At 34.5% G+C, this 23,711-nt stretch overlaps 1 protein-coding gene across 2 annotated transcripts in view; it reads left to right on the forward strand.

The window, feature by feature from the left end:
* LOC120766782 (homeobox protein homothorax) overlaps positions 1-23,711 on the forward strand; it is a 320,231-nt gene that overhangs the window by 225,849 nt on the left and 70,671 nt on the right. For both annotated transcript variants that reach the window (XM_040092474.1, XM_040092476.1), the window contains exon 9: positions 14,012-14,107. In XM_040092474.1, coding sequence (XP_039948408.1) covers positions 14,012-14,107 — 96 coding nt within the window. The remainder of the gene's footprint in view (positions 1-14,011; positions 14,108-23,711) is intronic.

Consider the following 23,711-nt stretch of genomic DNA (forward strand, 5'->3'; position numbering starts at 1 on the left):
AAAATTTAGCTTTCAAACATTGCAACCAAAAAAAATGTATTTTTTGAGTGACAAATAAGTAGGAATAAATCTTAAATCTTCAAAATATTAATAACAATTCCATATTTGATTAAAAAATATTTTCGAAGTAGCAGTCAGTTCCCAGTAAGACAGTATTATATAATGGAATTTTGGTTTCGAGTTGAACTAAACGCACAAGAAAGCTAGAAAATGTGAATGTATTTATTTTCTTTATATAAAATTGTTATGAACAAGTGAAGCGGTGAAGGAAAATATTTTTTGTGAAAAAATAATTGGTCATATAAAAAGTAAATTACAAATTTTTATTGAAGTTCCAAAAAAATTATATAAAAAGCGACAAAATTTGTTTTTAAAAATTAAAAAAACAATTTCCTGAACATTTTTATTGAATATAACATTAAATTTAAATGAAATATATATTATAAATTATATAATTTCAGTTAAAAATGCATACAAAATGTTACAATATTTTTTATAAACAATTTCTGTCAAAAAAATAAAATAGTAAAGGCAAATATTTTTTAATGGTAGAAACGTATTAGATAATATAAAACAATTATTAAAAAAAATAATTAATTAATTTTAATTATAATTTTTAATTAATTAATTGTAATTAATGCAAAAAAATATAAATATAGAAACATAAGAGAATTTTAATATTATAAAATATTATTTTGAAATATTAATGAATTAATTTTAATTTTTAATTAATTAATTAATTTTCCTTGCAAAATAAAAATATATAGAAACATATGAGATAATATGAAACAATTAATTAATTAATTTTAAAAATTAATTTAAACGCAAAAATTAATTAATTTTTTAATTAATTTTAATTAATCTTTCCTTCCAAAAAGATATATACATATGTATAACTAACTCTGTATACTAAAAGTAAACACGCTCTGTGGCAATGACGGAAATCGCAATTCTTAGTAAAAATTTCTTAGTCAGTTGAAATATAAGAGAGAGCGCAGCAGAACAGTCATATGTCAGCGACAACTCCTTGGTGCTTTTTGCTGATGCTGTTGGCCTTTCCGCTGGCTCTACTATTCCCCTAGCTTCAACATATGCTGGACACAACTGTCTGCAAACAATTCCTTTCGCTTCAGTGTCACTGACTTCACTGTTGCTTGCGAATTTCGTTTCAATATTTTTTTTATTTCTCACTTTATTGGGTAATTTTTCTGAGAGATCGCTTTTTAACGCTTATAAAACTCTGTTGAATGTGTTAAAAAAAACGCAAAACAAAAAAATACAAAAAAAATGTGACACAAAAATTACGACCGCCAGTTGTAGTTGATCTCTGCACGATCTGTGATCGTCATGTGTTGTTATCCGTCCGAACGCGCTTGTAAAATGATATGCGCAAGCGACAAAATGTACAAGCTGCTGCAAAAAATAAAAAAGAACTTAAAAAAGAACAACATGCGAATAAAAAAACGTTGTAAAAGATATGTAAACCAACGCTTGGGATTCTCTCGAAAAATTTGATACGAAAAGTGTGCAAAAGTTGTCGATTTCAAGCAATGAGCTGACTTTTGCTTTAACTTTGTAATATTGCTTACAACATATTTGATTGTTCTTGTTTTTACTTTGTTTTTGTGATGCAGCAGCTTTGGGTGAGGGCATCTTCATGGAATGTGTTATAGAGATATACAAGTAAATATATACTAAAATAAAATATATAGAAAAAAGTTTGCGATTTTAAGCTCAAAATTTGAGAAGTTAATATTTTTGAGGTCCCAAATATTACCCATAGACCGACCTCAATGAAATATTACGACACTTCCATACAAGTTTAGCGCACCATTTTTATTGCACTTAAAGTAAACTACCGTTAACTATCTAATAAAACGCGAATTCTTATCAACTAATTTGCACAAACAAACAACAAAAATTAAGCAAACGCTCACACTAAAAGCATATCATATAATGCAGAACTTTTCCGTATGAATACGGTTACTTTTTGCATTTTGTTGTTGTTACACTTTACTGAGTGCTTTTAGTGTTGTTAATTATTGTATTTTTTGTTGTAATTACCATTGTGATAAGAGCACGCTACGCTTCACACGCTGCGACAAATCGCTTTTACCGGCCATAGAGTGGGAGCATAGCACACAAGCGGACATTTTCTAAAGCAGCAAAAACTTGGCTGAAAAAAAATTGAGTAAAGTAAAGTAAAATAAAATAGAGTGAGAAAAATGCAAAAGGCAACCACGCTGCTGTTTAGATAAAATTGTATTTCGAAAGTGACAGTTGAAATGATTTATCACCATCGCCCGGCCGCATGTCCCAGCAAACAGTCGCGCAAGGGCTAGGTATGTGTGCACAACAACAATAGCAACAACAACAGCAATAACACCCCACGCGCTAGCAACATTCCAGACGACACTTTGCTTTTGCCAAAGCGCGCGTGTTTCTGTGTGTGTGTGTGAGCAGCGCGCATTTGTTGTAATGGTGGCATTGACAGTCGTGGCAGTCATCAGCGTCGTCACAGCCGCTTCAGCTATCTCTGCATAACGGTCACAATATATACAGTTATGTATATTATCTGAGAGCGCCGTCCGTTCGCGCGTCGAACCATTTGCCTCGCTGACTAACTGGAAATGTAACTGTCCGTTGGCGCGTTCGTTCATTTGTCCGTCGCGTTGTCGTTGCATACTGCTATCGTTGCTATTGCCATTAGTGTACGCGCTTATGACAACAAAAAACAAACAACAACGACAGCACCCACCCGCCATAATGTGTTTGCCATACTCGTGCGCTTTTCTATATGTGTATGTATGTGTGTGTTACACACAGTTATCCATTAAAGCATAGCCTCGCTTGGCCGCCATCGCCTCAAATGTCGCCCCCACTTCCATGGCCTCCATGGCCGCTTGGCTGGCAATGTAAAAGTTGCTGCTGCTGCTGCTGTGCTCCATAGCTGTTGTTGCTGTCATCAAACTTTTTAGCGCAAGTGTTCTTCGACTTGACGCACTAGCGGCGCACAGTGTCTCAGCAGCGCGCGGCGGCTGCCAAGCATTTGTGGAATTTTGTTCTATGCGCGCCGCACTGAGAAAAAATTTAAATTACTTCTTTCTTGTTGTTACTGTTCGCTTGAGTTCCATAAAGCCCACTGACGTTGCAGCAAGTCGCAAACGTACGCAACAACAACAACAACCACGGTAGTGTAAAATATCAAGGAAAATCAACCAGCGCGACAACGGCAGCCACATTTTTCCAATTTTCTATTTGAGTGCAGGGTTCACTTTACGCCGAGTTTTTTTTCTGCTTCTCCTCGCACACATACAAAAACATAAACACATACATATATGCGCGTTTAATGCTTACTTATGCGCGTGCAAACATTGTGGCAGCTTTTGTTGCAAGCCCGTATGTACCATACTATATGCGGCTATGTGTGTGTGTGAATTCGTTATTCGTGTTGGAAATTAAATTTTCTATTCTAAAAGCTAATTTACAAAAGCTGCAAAAGTTGTGCCAACACATACACACAAACACTTATATTGTCATATTTGTTCTTTTTTTCATTTTTTTTTTCAACTTTATTACTGCAGCTGTGCGTATTCGTTGTTTTTGTTGTACGCTTCTATTCTACAATGCGGTGAAATGATTTACGAGCGTTGAAAAATTCATATCAAAATACAATGAAAACAAAAACCTGCAACTCTAACGAAAATAAAACAGCAGCTACAACAAAAGTTGTACAGCAACAAGAAATCAAACACAAAAAGTATAAGAGTAAACTTCAAATAGAAAAATGTTTTATTATAAAACTGAAAAGCTTCCGTGTGCAAACATTCACCCAAATGCGTTCTAACTAAAAGCAAGTTGTTTGCTCAGTAAAGTTTATTATATTTTCATTACTCTGATTTGTGGCATACAATACAATATTTTAAATGATAGCACTCACAATACATACACGCACACACAGGCATGCATGTGTTATATTTGCTTAGGCTACTTGTTTTACGTTTTAATTTCGTTTTAGTTGCTTTGATTTCATTACCGTTTCACTGCCGGAAATTGTTGCTATATGCTCTCTTAACAATTTCAGGCGGCAATTAAAAACTTTCATTTGTTGCATTTTGTTTTTGAGCGCTGAAATTGTATTTTATTCTATTATTTTGATTTTAGAATCCAACAATTCTTTTGTTTATACATACATATATGTATGTATGTATGACCATATAATGTATGTATACTATGTATCGTGAATATTGAATTAAAAGCATATTTAAATTATATAAAGCAATTTATTTCGTAAAAGTATTTTTTTTTAACAACTTACGTGAACTTATATTTCAAAGAACTTTTCAGAATGTGTACGCTTTTAAGTATTTTTTTTTTTCAAAATGATGATTTTTAATATTGCCTTTGCTATTTTTTGAATGACCTCGCAGAAGTTCTACGGTTTCTATTCACTTTCACAGAAAACTTATTTGTTTAAGCTCCTCAAATAATAAGTTTTGGCTCCAGAGGTACTTTATGGCGACAATTTTTTTTGTTGGTATTCCTTATAAGAACAGGGTAGCTGCTTATAAAATAAATAAATAAACAAAATAATCCAAGAGCTATCGATATTTCAACCCTGAGCAAGGTATATTAAGTTTGCCACGAAGTTTGTAACACCCAGGAGGAAACTTCGAGGATCTGATAAAGTACTTACATATGTATTTATATAAATAATTTACGTGACGAGCTAAGTCAATTAAGCTTTGTTAGTCCATCTGTATATACGCGAACTAATCTCTCAGGTTTTGAGTTATCGGTCTGAAAATTTTCACACGTCGTTTTCTATCAAAACACTGCTGATTTTGTTGGAAGCGACAATATTGGCCCTATATAGCATTCAGCTGCCATACATGCTGATTGTTCACATTCTAGTCTTTGTATAGAAAACTTTTGTATTTGACAAGATATCTTCTCTATTTTTGGATCGAATTAATATCCGGCAACGAAAAAAGATGATATCTATAGATCGGACTCCTATAATATATAGCAGCCAAATTGATCGTTCAAAGTCTAGCCTTTGTTTGGGAAACTTCTGTATATGACGAAATATCGTTACGAAATTTGGCATTTGCCATTGTATACAGCAACGCTAAGACATTATTATGCGAAGACATTATTCAGAACAGACTACTATAGAATATATGTGTTTATATCTTTTTACGCTATAAGAAATGCACCTTTAAAAGGTATTAAAACTTCGATACTGTCAAAATTAATGTTTTTTCTGGTTTTTTAAATAACTTACTTATGTTTATTTATCCGACTTTATCCGAAGTTTTATCCGATAGTCAAATTCAATATTTCACCAACTATTTTATTAAAGTTAAAGGAAAATTACGGTGATCTCTAACACCTATCGTTTTACTTTTGTATTCATCCATCACCTTAAAAGTATAACCCAACGTTTACTCTCATCCCGTCCAACCGACACGAGGGGCACATCCGGATAAGTGCGGAATCAGCCGAGTCATCAGAGAGAGAGTTTTTTAAGCGTCGACATCTAACATTTATTGAGAGAAAGCAATTCAAGTATAGTATTTCTAATTTCGGAAAGTGAATCAGATAAATCAAATGTGTAAAAATGAGAAATAAATGTATGACATATGCGACGGAATGGTTCATTAAGTTCAAATTTTGATTTACAAGATTTTAATAGTAAGGATCTCAACGTCGACGAAAGGCGAACCGGGATATTAAATTGAACTATTGTTAGATGGAGAAGAAAATAACTGCTAACTGTTCCATTCAGTATAAAGTATACATTATAAGAAATGGGTAGACATTTATACCCGAAATCACAAAATACACCAATAGCTATCTATAAGTTTATATCATGTCGTTCTGTAAGCCCACCGTTAAGTGAAGTCTGATATCCCAATGTTTGTTTTTTCTTATTTTAATAACGTTCTTATTAATTTTTTTTATATATGTATTAGCTCATGATAAAAGTGGTCGAAAAACCCAAACCCTTATTGCCATGAAGATATTCCGCTTTATACATAAATCGATATTTCAAACTTCAGTATCTATATATTTTTATAAATTTTAGTATATATTTTTGTACCATTAGTACGTTATTAAAATCAATGTTTTTCTGAAAAAAATATATTTCGCTGGAGCAAAAACTAAAAATTTATTAGAAAAATGCTTGGAATTCGAGCAAGAAATCTCTTAAAAGGGTACAAACAATTGACTTAATTTTTGAAATATTATATTCAAATTGTCTAATATTTCTTTTTTTCGTCAAAAGAAAGTTTTTTAAAAAATTCAAAATTCAAATTTTAGCTTTTTTAAATATTAGAAAACCACTGAAAATAAAATTTTGATCTCAAAAACATCAATATTGTAAAATAAAATTTGTATTTTCAAATAAAAATTCTGAAATCCAACTTTAGTGTTTAGCTGTGTAAACGAAGAAATCGCAAACCATATATAATATGTGCGTCGTATGACTCCAGAATATGTATAAAATATTAAACAAAATTATTTACATTCTCAGTTCTGAAAAGTACCTTACATATGTATTTATTTATATCTAATATTGGTTGTTCAAAATAGAAAAAAAACGAGATATGTCCTTAAAAAATATTTTATTGCTTTAATAGTATTTTATTGCTAATATAGTTTCATTATATATATTTACCCCGATTGCTATGCAAATTATGACATAATATTGCGCACAGTTTGAAACAAAAAAAATTAGCTTTAGCGACGGCAAAAGCAGCCGTCACACAAAATAGAAAAAATCAGGCAAAGCGAACTCAGTTAAAAAATAATTTAATTAAAATGTGAAAAAGTGCCGCATACAACAAGAACAAACCTAACAACAAACCTGATACTAAGTTTCATATGACAACACAAAACATTTATATTTCTTATACTACGCTTTAGTTACCATTTTGATACATTTTATTTCTAATTTTCATATTTTAAAATTTTAATATTTTTTTAAGATCAAAAGTTGTTGATTTTCTTTTATATAAACTACACAATTACTCAGCTAAAGGCATTAAGCGAAGAGTATTGCGCCTAAAACGGCAATATCCAAGGCAAAAGAGTTGAATGAAATTAAGAACAGACTCTCTTTGCCGTAGGCACTCATCAATTTTTAAACGATTGTCAAAGAAATTATATGTAAGAGCGGTAACTCAGCTGCACTGTTGATGAAAAATCAAATAGCAAGAAACTTAATGAAGTTATTGACATTAGCACTATACTAATACTAACTGATTTAGCGCATTTTCAAATCGCACAAAATTTCAAAAATGTATGCAACTTGGATAATATTGTCAGCTCTTATTTATGAGTTGTATTTCGCAGATACATTTTTTGGTCGTTTACCACGCTGCAGATAAATTCGCTGTATTCGCTGCAAAAGCAAGTTGAACTTACGATATTACTTGCGCTAACTGAGAGCATTTACGATATGTGACTAAATGCTGGCGCTCAAAACTGTTTGTGCGGCTGTGTGTTACGTTGAGTGACTGAGCGTAAGAATGCTAGAGGGGAAATTTCGCGTCACTCAAACGTGTGAGCCATACAAGCGCACAACCGAAGTGCTGCAAGGGAGCGCTTGTCGCTCTCGCAGCGACAAAAACAAACTCGCTGCGCCAGACAACAACTAATTCGCCGTACACTCTTACTCGCTCTGTCCGGAAAATGAATATTTTTGGTGAGCGTGCAAATGAATGAATTGTTAAATGACACTCTATCAACGCCACCTTCGCGCTACTACAACCAACAACAACAAGAACAACAACAGGAATATTACTATCACACCACCCAGATATGGCGTATGCGCTCCAACGCCCTGCCCAACGGCGCGCGGCAGTAGCGCGGTGGCATTTAGCCATGTGCTGAAGTCGTCGCCATTTCAGCGACGCGCTGGCTGACTTTAGTGTGCGCCATATATGAGCGAACGTTGAAAATGCGACGGCCACAAACGTAGAATCATTAAAGAAATTATAAAGATTTATGTGCGAAAAAAGTCTGCGCGCAGAGATTGTTGCTATTGCCACAACTTTTATTGCTATAATTTTTGTTGTTGTACACACTCACACACTCTTATTCACACTTACACGCACAGTAGACACCGTCGAAGTCTATTAATTTTTCCAAAATTTTTATTACACTTTTGTGACGGCAGCGCGCGTTGTGTCTTGGGTAATGATTTCAGCTGACACAGACACGCTCACTAAGTCATTTAGGCGGGCATTGTGCGACAGTCGGTGCGTCATTCAGTGGGTTAGTTAGACTAGCTAACAGCTACTTACTTATTGTTGTGGCACAAAAAATAATGAAAAATGCACGCAGCTGCCGCGCTAAGCGCGAATTGTAGCGCGGCGTAGTAGTACACACATACATACATACATACATATTTATATACACAGAAACTTGGTCCCATTAGGCGCAATGGAAACCACAGCAGCGCGTCGGCGGCAACGCATCAAGTGTCACAATTTGTTGATTTTTTATGATTTTTATGTTGATTTTATGTCTGCGCGTTTGGCAACAGGAAGCCGCTAACAAAAGCAATGTGTACTAATAATACAATAAAATAATAAAATATGTGGCATAAAATTTTGGTGCGTTTAGAACTTAGCGTAAGTGTTCGCGTGTGTGTGTGATTGTTGGGGTGGTAAAATTGTGGCGGACGCAATTACAAATTTTTATGCGTTCACAGGTTGATTTTTATAGGCACATGCACATACACACACTCACACACATTTCATGGTAAATTTGCTATCAGTGCTCATTGTTTCACCTTTGACTATATAAATACAAATAAACTGTGATTTTGCGACTTTGTTTTATGTCTTTTGTTTTCTTAACGCTTTAATAGATTTTTTGTAGCTTAATTAAATGCTCTGGGACTTACAGAAATGCGCGTAATTGTTTTCGAAGCTAAATTTTATGTCTTCAGACATAAATGTGCTGGTTTTATGCTCAAAACATGTTCAATTGTATGATTGCGCGTGGAGAAATTAGGTGTATTTATTAGTTCTAATTGGATTTTTGGTGATTTAGCATTTATTATAATATAATTATTATTATGTGTATTAGTTTTAAGTGTCTTTTATATACAATATTCATATATACACATTTAAGACCTATTTAAAAATATATGAGCAATAAAAAGATTAAACGATTTTTTGAAAACTCTAAACACTAAGAAAATACCCATTAAATGGTAAAAAAAAGTATTTTTCTTAGAAAAATTCAACTCTCTGTGGGACTCAATTTGCGAGATTGCGATGCTTTTATGCGCTATAAAATTTTAATTAAATAAATTAAAGTTTAAAAATGCGTATAAACGCTTTTATAACGGCTTTTAATTAAAAAATTACAAACATTTTATTATAATTTTCTTAGTTATGTGCTAAAGTACCATAATTTAACAACCTATCGGCCTTTGTAAAAAAGTTGACGTTTCTAACAAAATATTTATTGATTTAATGTGGTACATTTGGTACTAAAGTTTTAATTTCTTTCAGAAATCATTAACCAAAAAATTAAATTGACTAATTTAAGCTATAAAAAGCATGTAAAATTAGTAAATTTTATATCAGTGTTTCTTCTACAGACTCAAGAAAAATTTTCCATTTGGAAAAACGGCTTATTTTTTCTTAATTTCGAATAACTATGTACATATCATTAAAAAATTAAAAAAAAAAACGATCCTATTTTCTAGCAAATACATATGCCCAAAATATCCTAATTTATGATCATTTCGCCTTTTTACAAGGCTTTTTGGGATAAAAACATAGTTAATTTAAAAAATATACCTTTTAGAAAATAGCTTTTTTCTTTCATTTTCCACACACATAATTTAAAACAAAAATATTTTCTAATATATGCTCCTAAAATTATCAAATTTATGATTACTTCGATGCTTTACAAATATTTTTGCGTCAAACAAATTTTTTTTTAATTCATATAATTTTATAAATTAGCCAATAAGTTAAATTGACTAGTTGTGTTATCAGAGTAAATATACAGCAGCACCAATAGAGATGACTTGATTTGGACATTTTTGACACGATCTCTATTTCCAATAAGACGGTGCGCCGCCGCATGTTTCCCGTCTAAACATAGACACATTGTGTGCAGAGTTTGGCGACTGATTAATTTCAGAAATGGATCAGTCAATTGACCGCCAAAATCATGCAATATAGCGCCTCTAGAATATTTTCTACGCGGGTATCTTAAATCAAAGATTTATGCTAATCAACTAGCAGCGCTCGAGGAGCTGATTCAGCGCACTATAGCTGAAATTCCAACCAAAATGCTGCACCGGGTCACCGAAAATTGGCTTAAACGGGTTTCGATATGCAAACGGAACCACTCTGGATATTTGGCCGTCATTTTGTTCAAAATGTGATATAAAATTATCTGTTCAACAAAAAAAGAACCCATTCTGAAGAAAGTTGAGTGTTTTGTTTCATTTTAAAACTCATTTATATAGGTGTGACCGCCTTAATAATATTATTGTATTATTAAGAGCTTTGTATTAGTAGAGAAAATAATTTTTTTAGAAAGCTTTTAGACTCTTAAGTTAAACGGGATAATTTAAAATAAACTTTATATACTAAACTAAAGTAAAATTTTTATTTAAATTTAAAATTTATGAAAATAAGCTGGAAAATATATTTACCAAAAAAAATTATAAAAAAAAATCTGCAAAAAAATTCGCATACTTTGCATTATTAGAAAAAGGTTTCCTTCCATTTCGAAATCTACACGCATTAAGTGTTTTTATTGAAAATGCTTGAGGAAACTTCTTATTTCTTATAAAAAGTGCTTAAGGCTCTTAACTCTTTTAATAACTCACTTTAAATCTTAGAAAAACATAGTACTACACGAACATTAAACAACTAGCTAAACTTAACTTTATAGCACAAGCCTCAATAATTACACACTTTAAAGTAAAATAAAAAGTTGCTCCTTGTATTGCTAACAACTACCCATACCCGCTCACGTATTGCATATTCATAAAAAGTATACGTAAATAAACACCCCACAAAAACGTCCTTATAACGCATTACGCCCAAGAAAATTGGCCATTAAGGCGCGCTGTGCCGACAGCTCGATTGCAGCAAGTTAGGGTGACAAAGTCGTGCCACAAAAAAAAACCAAACTTCAAAAAAAACCAAAAATTTTTAAAAACTGAGTAGGACCGCACTCGCTTGCAAATTAAACAAAGGTGCGACCATAATTCGAAAATTGCGGCAAAAAATGTGCGCCGGAAATGCAAATCCCCACCACCGACGGCTTTTCGCCAAGGCAGCGCCAGCGCCCACACTAACGCGACGTTGCGCTGAGGAAATTGCTGTGATATGGCATTAAATTTTTCCACCGCAACTTCAATTTAAATTTCATTAATTTTTTGCTTTGTTGAGTTTTAAGAACACATGAAATTCGAAACTTCATTTTTTTCTGTGCGCTCACTGTCAGCAGCAAGAACGCGCGCTGTTGTTGTTTATACTACGCTTTGAATTTTCCATTGTCTTTATGGCAATTGCAGCTAATAAAGTAAATTATTATTAGCGCTTCATTGCCTGACATGGCTTTATTCGGCTGACGCCTGACTGCCTGCCTGCCGCAAGTAGTGTGTATATTTCTTACGCGATGGCAACAATTTTGCTGATTACATTCTTTTCTTTTTCACTTTTTTATGGACTTTTTTTTGCTACCGCTGCTCTATGACACCTTAACCGCTGTAGTGGCTATAACATTGACAAAAATTGCATATTAAGACAGTTAGCTGGGCGTAACATCGTGAGGGCGTTGTGGTGCAGGTCTTGTGAGGTGCGTGTGGGTAGTGTTTACAGGGTGGCGGCATGCAAAATGTTGGCAAATGTTTGAATGGTTCATTTTGAAAAGTTAATGGAAATATGAAATTTTTATTAATGTCTTCTTGTAAGTCAACTGGGAATCGTTTGGACAGAAAAATGTTTACTTTTGCGCTTTGGTGCATTTGAAATGCTATCGCAGGCGTTTTAATGCATTACAAAGTGTACCTAAAATTAGCTTTATTAATAAAGATTTATTTTATGCTTATGCAAATGTTTCCGTTTTGTTTTCTGAGACTCTTTGGAAGCGTAGCAAGCATTATAGAGTTTTTAATTGTTATAAAGTTGGACATAAAAACGAAAAAGTAGTATTACTAAAAAATAATAAGATTCGTTGTTTGAAATATAAAATCAAATATAATTTTTAACCAAATAAATTTGTTTACATATTTGATTCACAGTTCTTATATCTAAATTTTGAAGTTTTTTGAAATTGGTGCTGTTTAATTTTAGCCACTTAATGCTTCCAAGTAAATTCTGAATGTAGAAAAGTATAAAATAATAGAAATTATATTTAAGAGGTTATATAGGTTGGTATATATAGGTTATATAGGTTTATTTTTATTGTCTTATTAAACTCTACAGCACCTCTAGAATATTGTCTTCAATTTTCAAGTTGATCCAACTAATAGTTTTGGAGATACAGCCTTGAGAACTTGTGCGCTCGAAGCTAGCTAGGCTAAGTGTGTCGTCTCTAAACGCGTTTTTCTTGAAACTTAGTTTTTAAAGTCTATCAACAAAGGGCTTTTATCAAATAAAACTAATTGAAAAAAGTCGCGAAATTTTCACTTAAATATTCATTTTTTTGTACAAATGTTTGACAAAAATTCAATTTTTACTTTTTTTCCTTCGTGCAAGTTCTAAGATAAGGTTTTGACTAAAACACTTATTTTTTCACTTTAGATGATCCTGTAAGGAGTTACCCTCCAACGCGGGCGCATCTTTTTCCGAGGGCTCATCAGAAATGGCGTCACAACTGCCGAGTTTGAAATATTTAGTTTCTATATAAGGAAAAAATTCAGTTTCTCGTTATCTCATTAATTGTTCTCCTTTTTTTTTGACACCTAAGCCCCCTTTCCGTAGACCAGGTCACATATATAAAAATATTGAGAAATAAAAAATAAAATTTTTAAAGACTTTTTTGAAGAAAAAATAATAAAAATAAAATAAAAATAGCTTTCCTTGCACTAATAAAAAAAAAATCGTTCAAACCTTCAACTATAGAAAAACTAATAAAAAATCACTCACTGATATCAAAGATATCAAAACTCCGTCACTTATTGATGGCAGCTACTGTAACTAAGTTCTCTATAAGCCTCTTTCACACAAATATTTTATTTATAGCGCATATCTACATATGCTTCCATATCTCACCGACCATATTTCCGATAAATAGTTATATATTCATAAATAAGTAAAGAAATATTACAGTTCCAAATCGCTACTAGCCTTGTCTTAAGCCCCAAATAAGACATTGTAAATCTATGAGCTTTTGGGAAACATCGAAAATTTCTACGAGCGCAGGTGGGGTAAACCCTGGTCAAAATAAAATAGTTTTGCTCAACAATAAAATATATTTATAGGAAATAAGACACATGTCGTAAGAGTATTAAAAGCATTAAGCGCACGTATGCACTAGTATATACTTCTACATATGTACATAAGGTGATATGTTAAGTCCGCTGGTTTAATGCTAAGTTGACAAGTGTTACAAATATGTTTTACTTCTTGGTAGTTTTCTATCAATTTTGATACAAAGAATTTTATTATTGAAGACATGAGGCTCTATTTATATATTTTGTGTATATATGCATAGGTACTGATATATATACATACATATTTATATATAAAATGCTTTATAAAAAACGTTTCAATAGTTAAGCACAGGTTGCTGCACCTTTTTTTCCTGCTTACTGTATAATTTTTTTCTGTTTATATATCACTTATTTTCATTTTTGCTTTTTTCGAAATTTATTTTCTCGACATTTTTATGTTTTTTATCTATTTAATTTTGTTTTTTATTTATTTAACTTTAAATGAATTTTCGTTATATAGTTTTTACAGTTTGTGCTTGACTTTTGCTAATAAGCGGCTTTTCTATTCATAAAAAATTTCAGGTCGATGGTGTCGAAGAGAATGGTCATCACCTGCCGATGCTAGAAATGCAGATCCCTCAAGGCGATTATACTCCTCAGTCTTCCTCGGCAGTCCTGGTGAGTAACAAAAATTAAATATATTTCAGTATTTTATGATAAAATGTAGTATATTAAGCACATTAAGGGGTGTCATGTCATTGAACTTTATGCACTTTTCTACATTAACGGCGAAAAAAGGATAACTTTCTTAGGTTTTGGAATCAACATTCAACAATGACGTGTGGGACGATATCAAAGAACTCTTCAAACTCTCATTGAAGACCCAAGTTAACTGATTATTAAATTTCGTAGAGCCAGTGAGCATGTCAGTATATAATGTATAATTTTCCAAAATAGTATGGAAATCAAAGTCTTTAAAGCTTAGCTTGAGCAACAAATATTTTTAAATGTTAGCTTTTTCATATGAAGCTTTTCAACGTACAACTTGAATATAAAAAATTCTGTTATGTTGCGAAAAAAACCAACAAAATATCGAAAAAAAACATTGGAGAAAAAAAATGAAAAAAAAAATCATTAAAATAATACCAAAGATATTTTCCAAGGTACTCGTAGGAAGATGATCTCAAAAGCCTATACTTGCTTTGAAATTACACAAAAATTTAAAATTACAAAATCTATGTTTGAGTTGATGAGCTGAAGACTTAGCAGGACAGACAAGCAAAGCAAATGTAACGAACAAAAACGAGAAAACAGAAAGAAAAAAGGGCTTGATGTACGATTTAGTAGTGTAACGGTAGAGGACAGCTAGAAGAAAGGGTACAACTGCTTAGATTGAAAGCTTTCTTTCTACATTGATAAGGAGGATGAAGGAGAAGTGATTCATTTGCAGTAGAAACCAGATATCAAAGGGAGTTGGAATTTCTGATGCAAAGCATCAAAAACACGCAGGAGATGATGCATTAGGAATATCCGGGTATTGGCTGCAGATTTTCATACACACAAAAACCTACATTGCATTGACGGCCAGAGACACCCTGAATTTGAATGCGTACAGCAAGGAAACAGGCGCTATATTGAAGCGTACGTATAGGAGGTATAAAGCAAAAAACAGAAACGGCAGAAAACTTCAAAGCAATGAACAAAGAATGCAACGGCAATTGAATGCCGTTGATATAAGAACCACATTCACTGCTGCCACGAACCGTAGCCATATAGCCACTGACAACGCTAACCAATGCTGAAGCTGATACCGATGCCGATGCTGAGGATAATGATGAAGTCGGTAGACCAGTCAGACAGTCAGCTAAGCGAGCCTCGGGCTATGGCAAGCCATTCAAAGGCACACTAATCCAACTTTAGTGTACCGGCTGCTGCCGCATGCCACATACCACATACATATTACATGTATGTCTACTACAGAATGTTAACGCATCATCTTGCAGGCTTTGCAGACCCCAAAGAACAAAAGCACAAAACAAGTTGACGGAGTTAGTACTAGGAGAAGGAAGTGCGCTGACGCTAACGTCGGTAGTGAGTCTGTGAGGCTGCTGCTGCTGCTGTTGAGACTATGCGGTGCATTTGCTGTTATTGCTGGGGATGCTGGTGGTTACGGGTTTAACCGTGGCAGCAGCTGAAGCAGCGGGAAATGAGCTTCTCAAACTCATTTGTGGTATGCATGTCGTAGACGTTGTAGAACAGTTGATAGAACATGCCTGGCGTCCCAGCTGCCGCATTGCCAACTCACCGGCTTCAATAGCCTCGCATGCCACTGCATTGTTGTTAGCTGGCTGGCTGGTTGGCTGACTGGTTGGTTGGCGCGAAATGGCTGCCACACAACTTACGCGCATGTGGAGTAAGCGTATGTATGCATGTAGTTGGTATGTGGTGGCAGCGCCAGTTGCCACATGTGGTCGGCATGTAACTGAGTTAGTAAGAAAGTAAGTAGTAGATACATCAACTTGCCGGCGAATAGCGCAGGCATATAGATGGTTTTGAACGATGCTCGATGGATGGATAGTTGCCTAGCAAGGCGCTCGAAGATAGTGGCAAACGGACTTGGAGAAATGTGGTGGGGCAGTGTAGGTGGTGTAGTTCCCTCACCAACGAGCAACGGTGTGTCGTCTATGAGAGTTTGTAGTTATCTAGCTGCAAGTGTGTGTGGCAAGTGCGTGCACAATTGTGGGTAATGAAGGTTGGCGCATGAGCGCTTAAGCGGAATGCTAGGGATTGATGACTGTTGAGGTGGCTATGGCCGAGAGCCAACAGCAGCAGGTTAGCAGGCGGAAATTGCATTGTTGAATGATATTTACGCGTCGCATAACGCAAAAGTTGAGGCCGGAAAAGGCGGTGGCAACAGCGGGGGTGCAGGAACGACTCAGGCGAGCACCCAAGCACTCAAGCGCCCAAAACAGTACGTACAAAAAGTGTTTGCTTTGAAAAAGAGAGACCAGAGCTGTGTTAGGCAAGGTAGAGGCATGCTCACACATATATTTATTTTTTGTATGTATGTACGTGTCTGGCAACGCATCTCTGTGGTCTATATTATTTTCCATTGTGCGCCATCATACTTTGCATTCTTCGGGTTGTAGAGCAACGCAGTCTTCGGTAATGCCCGTGTTTATTTTTTTATCGATAGTTCATCTGACGCTTCCGTAAAGTTTTGAGTTGCAGCTTTAGAATTAAAATTATTTCCAACACACAGGCGAGTGTAAATCCTTGAAAAGACACATTATCAGAGGTGAGACTGATTTTACTGGACAACTTGGTTAGATTTGTTAGGGAACTAGCAGTTCAGAGTTGATTATTGCTAGGTGAATGCCTTCAAATCTGGTCTTTACTGCCATAATATAACCATAAAGGGCTTTTACTTAGATTTTTTGCTATTTTAGTCATCGGTGTTGTATCGCTTGTATGTCTATGTATATATTAAGTTAGTTGTCACTTCAACTGACTTACGTATTTCGACCTTTATGGCGCTCAGTTCTGCTTATCAGTGAATACATATATGGTTGCAAGATGCAGATTTCGTTACTGGCTTGTCACCAATAGAGAAATTGCACTAAATATATATTTTTTTCTGCAGGGATATACAGACTTATAATACATGCTGTCCTTAGGACCCATTTTTGTCCGGTTTTATGTCCAAACTAGCCCCACAATTTTTGATAAATAAGTATGAAATTTTGCACACGTCGTTTTCTCCTCATGAAGTTGCTTTTTTGTCGGAACAGCCGATATCGGTTCACTATAGCGTAGAGCTATCATATAAACTGATCGATCAAACGCAAGTCTTTCTATGAAGAACTTTTTCATTTGACGAGATATATTCATAAAATTTGGCACGGATTATCGCCCAAGATAACGAAACAATTTCCATATAAATTATTGAAATCAGGCTACTATAGCATATAGGTGGCTGCCATACGGGCTGCCCTATCAAAATCAAATTCTCTTTATTTGTGAAAGGTATTCTAGCTTCGTTGCAAGTTGTCGCTGTTTTTCTATTTATACCAAAATCAATATTCCTAAAATAGTTTGATTGCTGAAATTCCTCAAAACAACAACAAACACCATTATTTGTAGATCATAAGTGTCTAGCACAAATATATCTCACCGACAACATCAAGTAATTTGCTTAGATCATCTTACCTAATGTACTCCTCTTGTTGTTGTTGCATTTTATGCAACATTTATTCGTTAAACTCAATTTGCAAATCATTTTTCCATAGAAAGCCAATTCAAGCGCAACCACAATCAGTCTGCCGCGTCTTCCACAACGATCATGCGCAACATTCGTTTGAGCCATGCTTTCAAAGGCCATGTTGCAACCTACAAAGTAATGAGAACTCAAGCGAAGGTCTGCAAAAACGAAAATTATAAATAAAACCAATCAAGAAATGCGAAATGCGCAAGAATTCCTGCCTTTTGTGCGCGATATGGAAATTTGCAGCACTTCACCGTCATTTGCGTACGCTTAGTTGTTGTATTTATTTATTTTTTTATTACTACCTTCCTTCCTTACCTTATGTTAGCTGAACCGAAGTTGTTAGTAAAGGTTTGCTGAGTGCCAAATTCAGTCAAAGGAAACAAAAGTTGGTTGTTGATGACCTTGGTGCGACAGTAACAGCCAAAATAAGTAAACAACCGATGCCACAACGACAATAGTAATGATTTTCTTTGAAATACACGATTCAACAACAATAAGCTTTAGACCGCGGCACCGTGTCTACGGATGCCGTTTGCTTAAGCTTAATTTTTTTCGCTTTGTTTTTGGTTGTTGCATGTACTTCCATATAGTGTTTATGACGAAGGCATTGCTACAGGGCTTGAGCGCATGTCTCCTAGTAAATTGGTGTATTTACTCAATATAAAATAGTATAACAGTGCTTTGTGGCGCAGTCGCGCGCTAAATTCACTAACTCAAACGCTTTGACTCGTGAGCCAGCGGTCAATTATTTCGATTGCACCGCAGTTGTATCATCACGTTGTCTACATTTCTAAGCGCTCAGCGCACCAGCCATCCTTATGCCGAAGATCTATCGTTTTATATCGCCGACAGCTTGTCTATCGTCTTTGCCATCCGTCTGCTCAACTGTTGTTTAATCTACATTTGCTGTCTTCAAACGATCACTTTACCGCTACGTTTTTCAAATGCGCTGTCTTCACGAACACGTGTTGTTGTGCTTTTATTCTTCTATGGATCTCCTTGCGGCGTCACTGCCATACGATCTCGATCGATTTTCGAACGTGGTGTAATAACACTAAATTGTTGCTGATTATCCTTTTGGCGGTTCCGTACAATCCATCGATACAACGATCTCGCCGTCTGTCCCACAACTACCAACACCACCGTGTACATTACTTTAGCCAATGCCGCCATTGGGTTGCAGAATACGAAGAAAAGAATGTAATGCCTTTTACCGTTCTTACGCGATTTTTCGCGCAAACTCTTTATATTACCCCCGCACGCCCGCGTTCGATCTGCTTTTCGTTCGTTAGCTTTATGCATTGCCAGCCAAACAGTCAGTCAGCTCGTTTGCATATTGAAAGCAATCCAGACGCGACGCGGTCGACCCGCGCGCAACCGCATTTGCACTGGTAGTGGTGGCAAGCCACAAGCAAGAGGTCTCCATTGTGCGCGTCTGCCTTGCTGCCATGTGCACATATACAATTTTTTAAATTTTGTTGCTGCTTGCCACTTTTTGCCAAGTCATTTGCTGCTTCATCGCTGTTCCGCGTATAGGGAAAATGGCGTTACGGCTGCTGGCGCGCAAAGAAAAATGCAAAAGTGCTAGCAAATTTTGTCTGCCACATACATATATGGCCGGTAAGCATCAGTTGGTACCGCTGCATGCTGCATGCCACTTGCATGTAGAACTATTTTGCATACCATACGGTCGGGCTGCTTGTGCACCACACCACTGTTATTCTTACAATTCGGCATTGCGCTTTAGTGGTTTTCTATTTTTTACACTTTTTCGCAACTATTTTTTCTGTCTTTCGTGCACTTTGGCTTGAATTTGAATGAAATCAAGCAAAAATCAAAGCACTTCTGCCGCCTGCACTGACATGCTGTTACACAAGCCAATGTGTGTATGTGTGAAGCTGCATGGAGTGAGCACAAAGGTGACTATACTTATATATGTATATTCTTCTATATAACTGTATGTTTGTTTGTGAACGGCACTTATCAGCGCACGTTGCGATTGTGTTTAGCGAATCACTTACAGCGCAAATCTCAATGCGATTGCTTTGAGAATGCAAAATCAGCAATACATACATATGTACATACAACAGTTGTATGAATGCTTGTAAGTATGTAGCTACAAATAGGCAGTTGCCGCACACACATGTCTACAATAGCAAAGCATTTAAAGTTGTACTTAGAGATGCAAAGCGTTGCGCGCGCGTGTGCCGCTTCAGTGATCAGTCTCAACAGCATCAAACAAAGCGGCAAAGTCGCTGCAATTCCACCATTCACACACATGCGCACACATACACACTACGATTTTACTGATATTCTAAGCTTTGCTAGCTTTTTTTCGATTTTTTTACATTTTTGTAGCGCTTATATTTGCATCGTCATTCATGTTTTGCATGTTGTTGTTATAGTGTCGAAATGAAACGCTTCACTTGAGCGTTCTTCCACCGCTTTGTCGGCATTTCGCCGCCATGGCAGCACACAAAAAGGCACAAATATGCCGATAAATGCTTGCATATATAGTTTAGCCTGTTAAATAAGACAAGAGTTTGCATTGAAAATATATAGCAATAATATATGGCAACCTCTGTTTGTTGTTTTGTATGCGCTGCGAAATTGATTGACGTCGCTGAACGCAATGTTAACACTCTCTAAGCTGTCAAGACATTCCAATAGCCGCTTTTGTGCCAAAGGAAAGCGATTTCTGTGCGCGAAAAACGGTGAAAGCCGCTTAATTAACGGAGCCCACCGCGCGCCGCGCCCACCTTTATGTCCACACGCGGAAATACGCTTTTCGCTGCTCGCCACTGTATTGCAATAAATTCGAATTAATTTAAATTTAAAGTAATTTCTTGTTCTTACGTACATATTTACAATTGCAATTTATTCCATTGTCTCCATTGAAATGTGTTTTGCTTGTCTGCCGCCCACTTGCTGTGTGCTGAAATGTTAAATGGCAAGATTTTTGGCATTTCCTACCACGACGGCCTGCAAATTAGCCGCACACACGTCCATAAGTATGCTTATTGCACGCTAACATGTGTAGTGGCGTGTGTTTTGCTTTATTTTTGCGAAATTTCAATATCACAAAGCGCTTTGCACTTGTTGGTGTGCTGGCAATGCAACAGCGAACGCCAACGGCCATCATTTCCGTTCTGTAATGAGTTTTTGAATTCCTTAACCTGGGCAGTGCCGAGCAAAAAATTGGAAGCTTTCAAAAGTTGAGTTGGCTTTGTGAGGCAGAACGAATTTGAATTGAACACACAACACACAAGCAACAAAAAAAAGAAACAAAAAACAAATTATAATTTAAAAAAAAAATAAAATAATTTAAAATTTTAATTCTGGAAATAAGAGAGTTTTGAAACAAATAACATAAAGTTCATACAACAAATTTTATATGTACTGGTGCAAGTGTATTAAAGTTGCATGTAAAACACAAAACGGTTTCGCATTTCAAGTCAATATTACTCATTTAAGACAAGATTAATGTCGTGTAATTAAGTTGCACATGCACAAAGTGGAGATGCTAAGATAAGAAAGCAGCACAAACAGAGATAAGTATGTATTGTATAAGCAGTAGAAGGAATGATGGAAACAAAGTAATTTTAATTTGAGTAAGTTTAAGAGGAAACAATTGAAACAGAAAAAAAATAAAAGAAATTGAATATTTTTCAACTAAGCATTTTTTTATTTATTTTTTATTGAACTTGAATAAAAATTTGATTTTAATGTAATTTTTAAATGTTTATTATTTCTAATATTTTAAATTTTTTTTTAATTTACTTCAAATATATTTTTTTATTTATTTCAAAGTTTTTTTTAATATTTTCAAAAGGTTTTTTTTTTGGTAAGGAAAATAAATTTTAATTTGAAAAATTTCGAAGAAAACAAAAATTAGTGGAGAAAAAATTTAAAGGTGTTTAATTAAATTAAATTAAATTTTAATTAAATTACTTTTAAATTTTTTTAAATTAAATTTAAATAAATAAAATATTTTTAATTAATTTTAAATGTTTAAATTTTTTTAGTTTTTCAAACGTTTTCTTTTTAAATTTTTAATTTTTATTTTTTCTTGCAATTTCTTTAAGATTATTATTTGTTTTTTTAGTCATTGTTGTTTTCGAATTTGTTTTCCTTTTGTTTGCATTTTTAAATTGTTTTTTAATGTTAACTTTTTTTAACTAAGTTAGACAAACTTTCGTTTTTAATTTAATTTTCAAATGTTTATTATTTTTTTTTTAATTTTTCAATAATTTTATTTTTTTCAAATGGGTTTTGTGAGGAAAATAAATCATAATTTGAAAAATTGCAGAGACAAAAATATTGTAATAGAAAAATTTAAAAGAACTAAATATTCTCCAATTAAATTATTTTATCTTTTTATTTTATAATTTTTTTAAATTAAATTTAAATAAAAAACTATTTTTAAATAATATTTAAACGCTTAATTTTTTTTAAGTTTTTTTTATAATAATTATTTTTTTAATTGTTTTGTTTTTCTTATTTTTTTTTTAATTTTCCTTACTGGTGGAAAAGTGTAAAGTTTAAAAGTGTGCAAAAAAGAAAAATTTCTTTGATATGTTTTTAAAATTTTTCTCAAACTTCTTTTAACATAATTCGTTTATTTTTTTCCAATTTTATTTGAATTTTTTGTTTTTACTTTTAAAATTTTTTTATTTGAAAATCACCACACACAAAAAATCCTATTTTGAATTTAATTTCTAATTCTAACTTTTTAGATGCTCTTCTTTAATTTTCTTCTTTAATATCACTTACAATTTTTAATAATTTTGAATATATGTTATTTCGTTCTTTTTTCCATGTAAATTTGATTCTTATAAATTTTTTCACACTCTCCACTGATTCTATCTGTCGCAGGGTGAGAAAAAGAAGTATTCTTTCTGTGGAAAAAGCTTTCTCACGCATTTACATTAACCATTAATGGCGACGCGTTGGCCCAACCCAGTTTCAAGGCTGTTTCAAAGCTTGCAATGACCTTCCAGCACAATGACAATAACAAAAAAGTATTATTTATATACATTTATATATATAATGATATGACAAATAGAATGTGGACACATTTGCTGCTACTGAAATTGGCTTACCCGATTTCGCAAATAACCGAAAAGAGCTGAGAAATTACAAAAAGTACAAAAAAATAACAAAAGCACAATAAACATCAACAAATTTCGCTACCAAACCGAATGCGCACATCGCGACAGTTGTCGTCAAACCGATTTTGCATACCAATTTTTCGCCAAAGCGAATTGCGCCGATGCAGCGTGCATTTTAAATTTGCGGCATGCAACGGACGTGCTGCACCAGCAGTGAGCGCTACCAAAAACCATCTACACACAACAACAAACCAACGTATATAAGTACAAAAGCAACAGCAACAACACGTGTGGCAGTAGTTTGCGAGCATATAAATGTTTTTACAATCAATTAACGAAACAATAAACGTTTGTTGCGCTGCCAGACACGTATTTCATTTGAGTATCTAGAATATTAAAATGAGATCAACTGACGGCACTGACTTTTCGGTCATTTAAATGCGACGAAGTGTATTGCGCGCGCGAAGATCGAAAAAAACGACACACAGAAAAGGTTAGGTGGCTGAAGGGCCGAAGAGAAATTAGTAAGTACGTAGAATATACACATACAAACACACGTTTATATACACGTATGCGTGTGTGTTGTAGGTGACGCAAGAAACTTGTCAGTTAAAATGAAGGAACTTCAGTGAAGAATCAAAAGCGCTTCAGATGACAGCACGGTCGGCGACGACAGTGAATGCGTCCCGCGCGCGACGCGTCTACGGTGTATCTCCGAAGAACGCTGGTGGAATGCTTAAGAACATTGTTTACATTTTGCTGTTGAACAGCGGCATGAAATCCTTGCAACAATTTAAAATGCGGCGCGACCACGTTCAAATCCCAGCGCTGACAGGGAGCGACGCGGCACAACGCGTACAATTTGAAATTGTCAACAGGCGTCGCGGCGGTTGGGCAACACTGT

This window comes from Bactrocera tryoni, chromosome 1 (genome assembly GCF_016617805.1).
Source record: "Bactrocera tryoni isolate S06 chromosome 1, CSIRO_BtryS06_freeze2, whole genome shotgun sequence".
NCBI classification, from domain to species: domain Eukaryota; kingdom Metazoa; phylum Arthropoda; class Insecta; order Diptera; family Tephritidae; genus Bactrocera; species Bactrocera tryoni.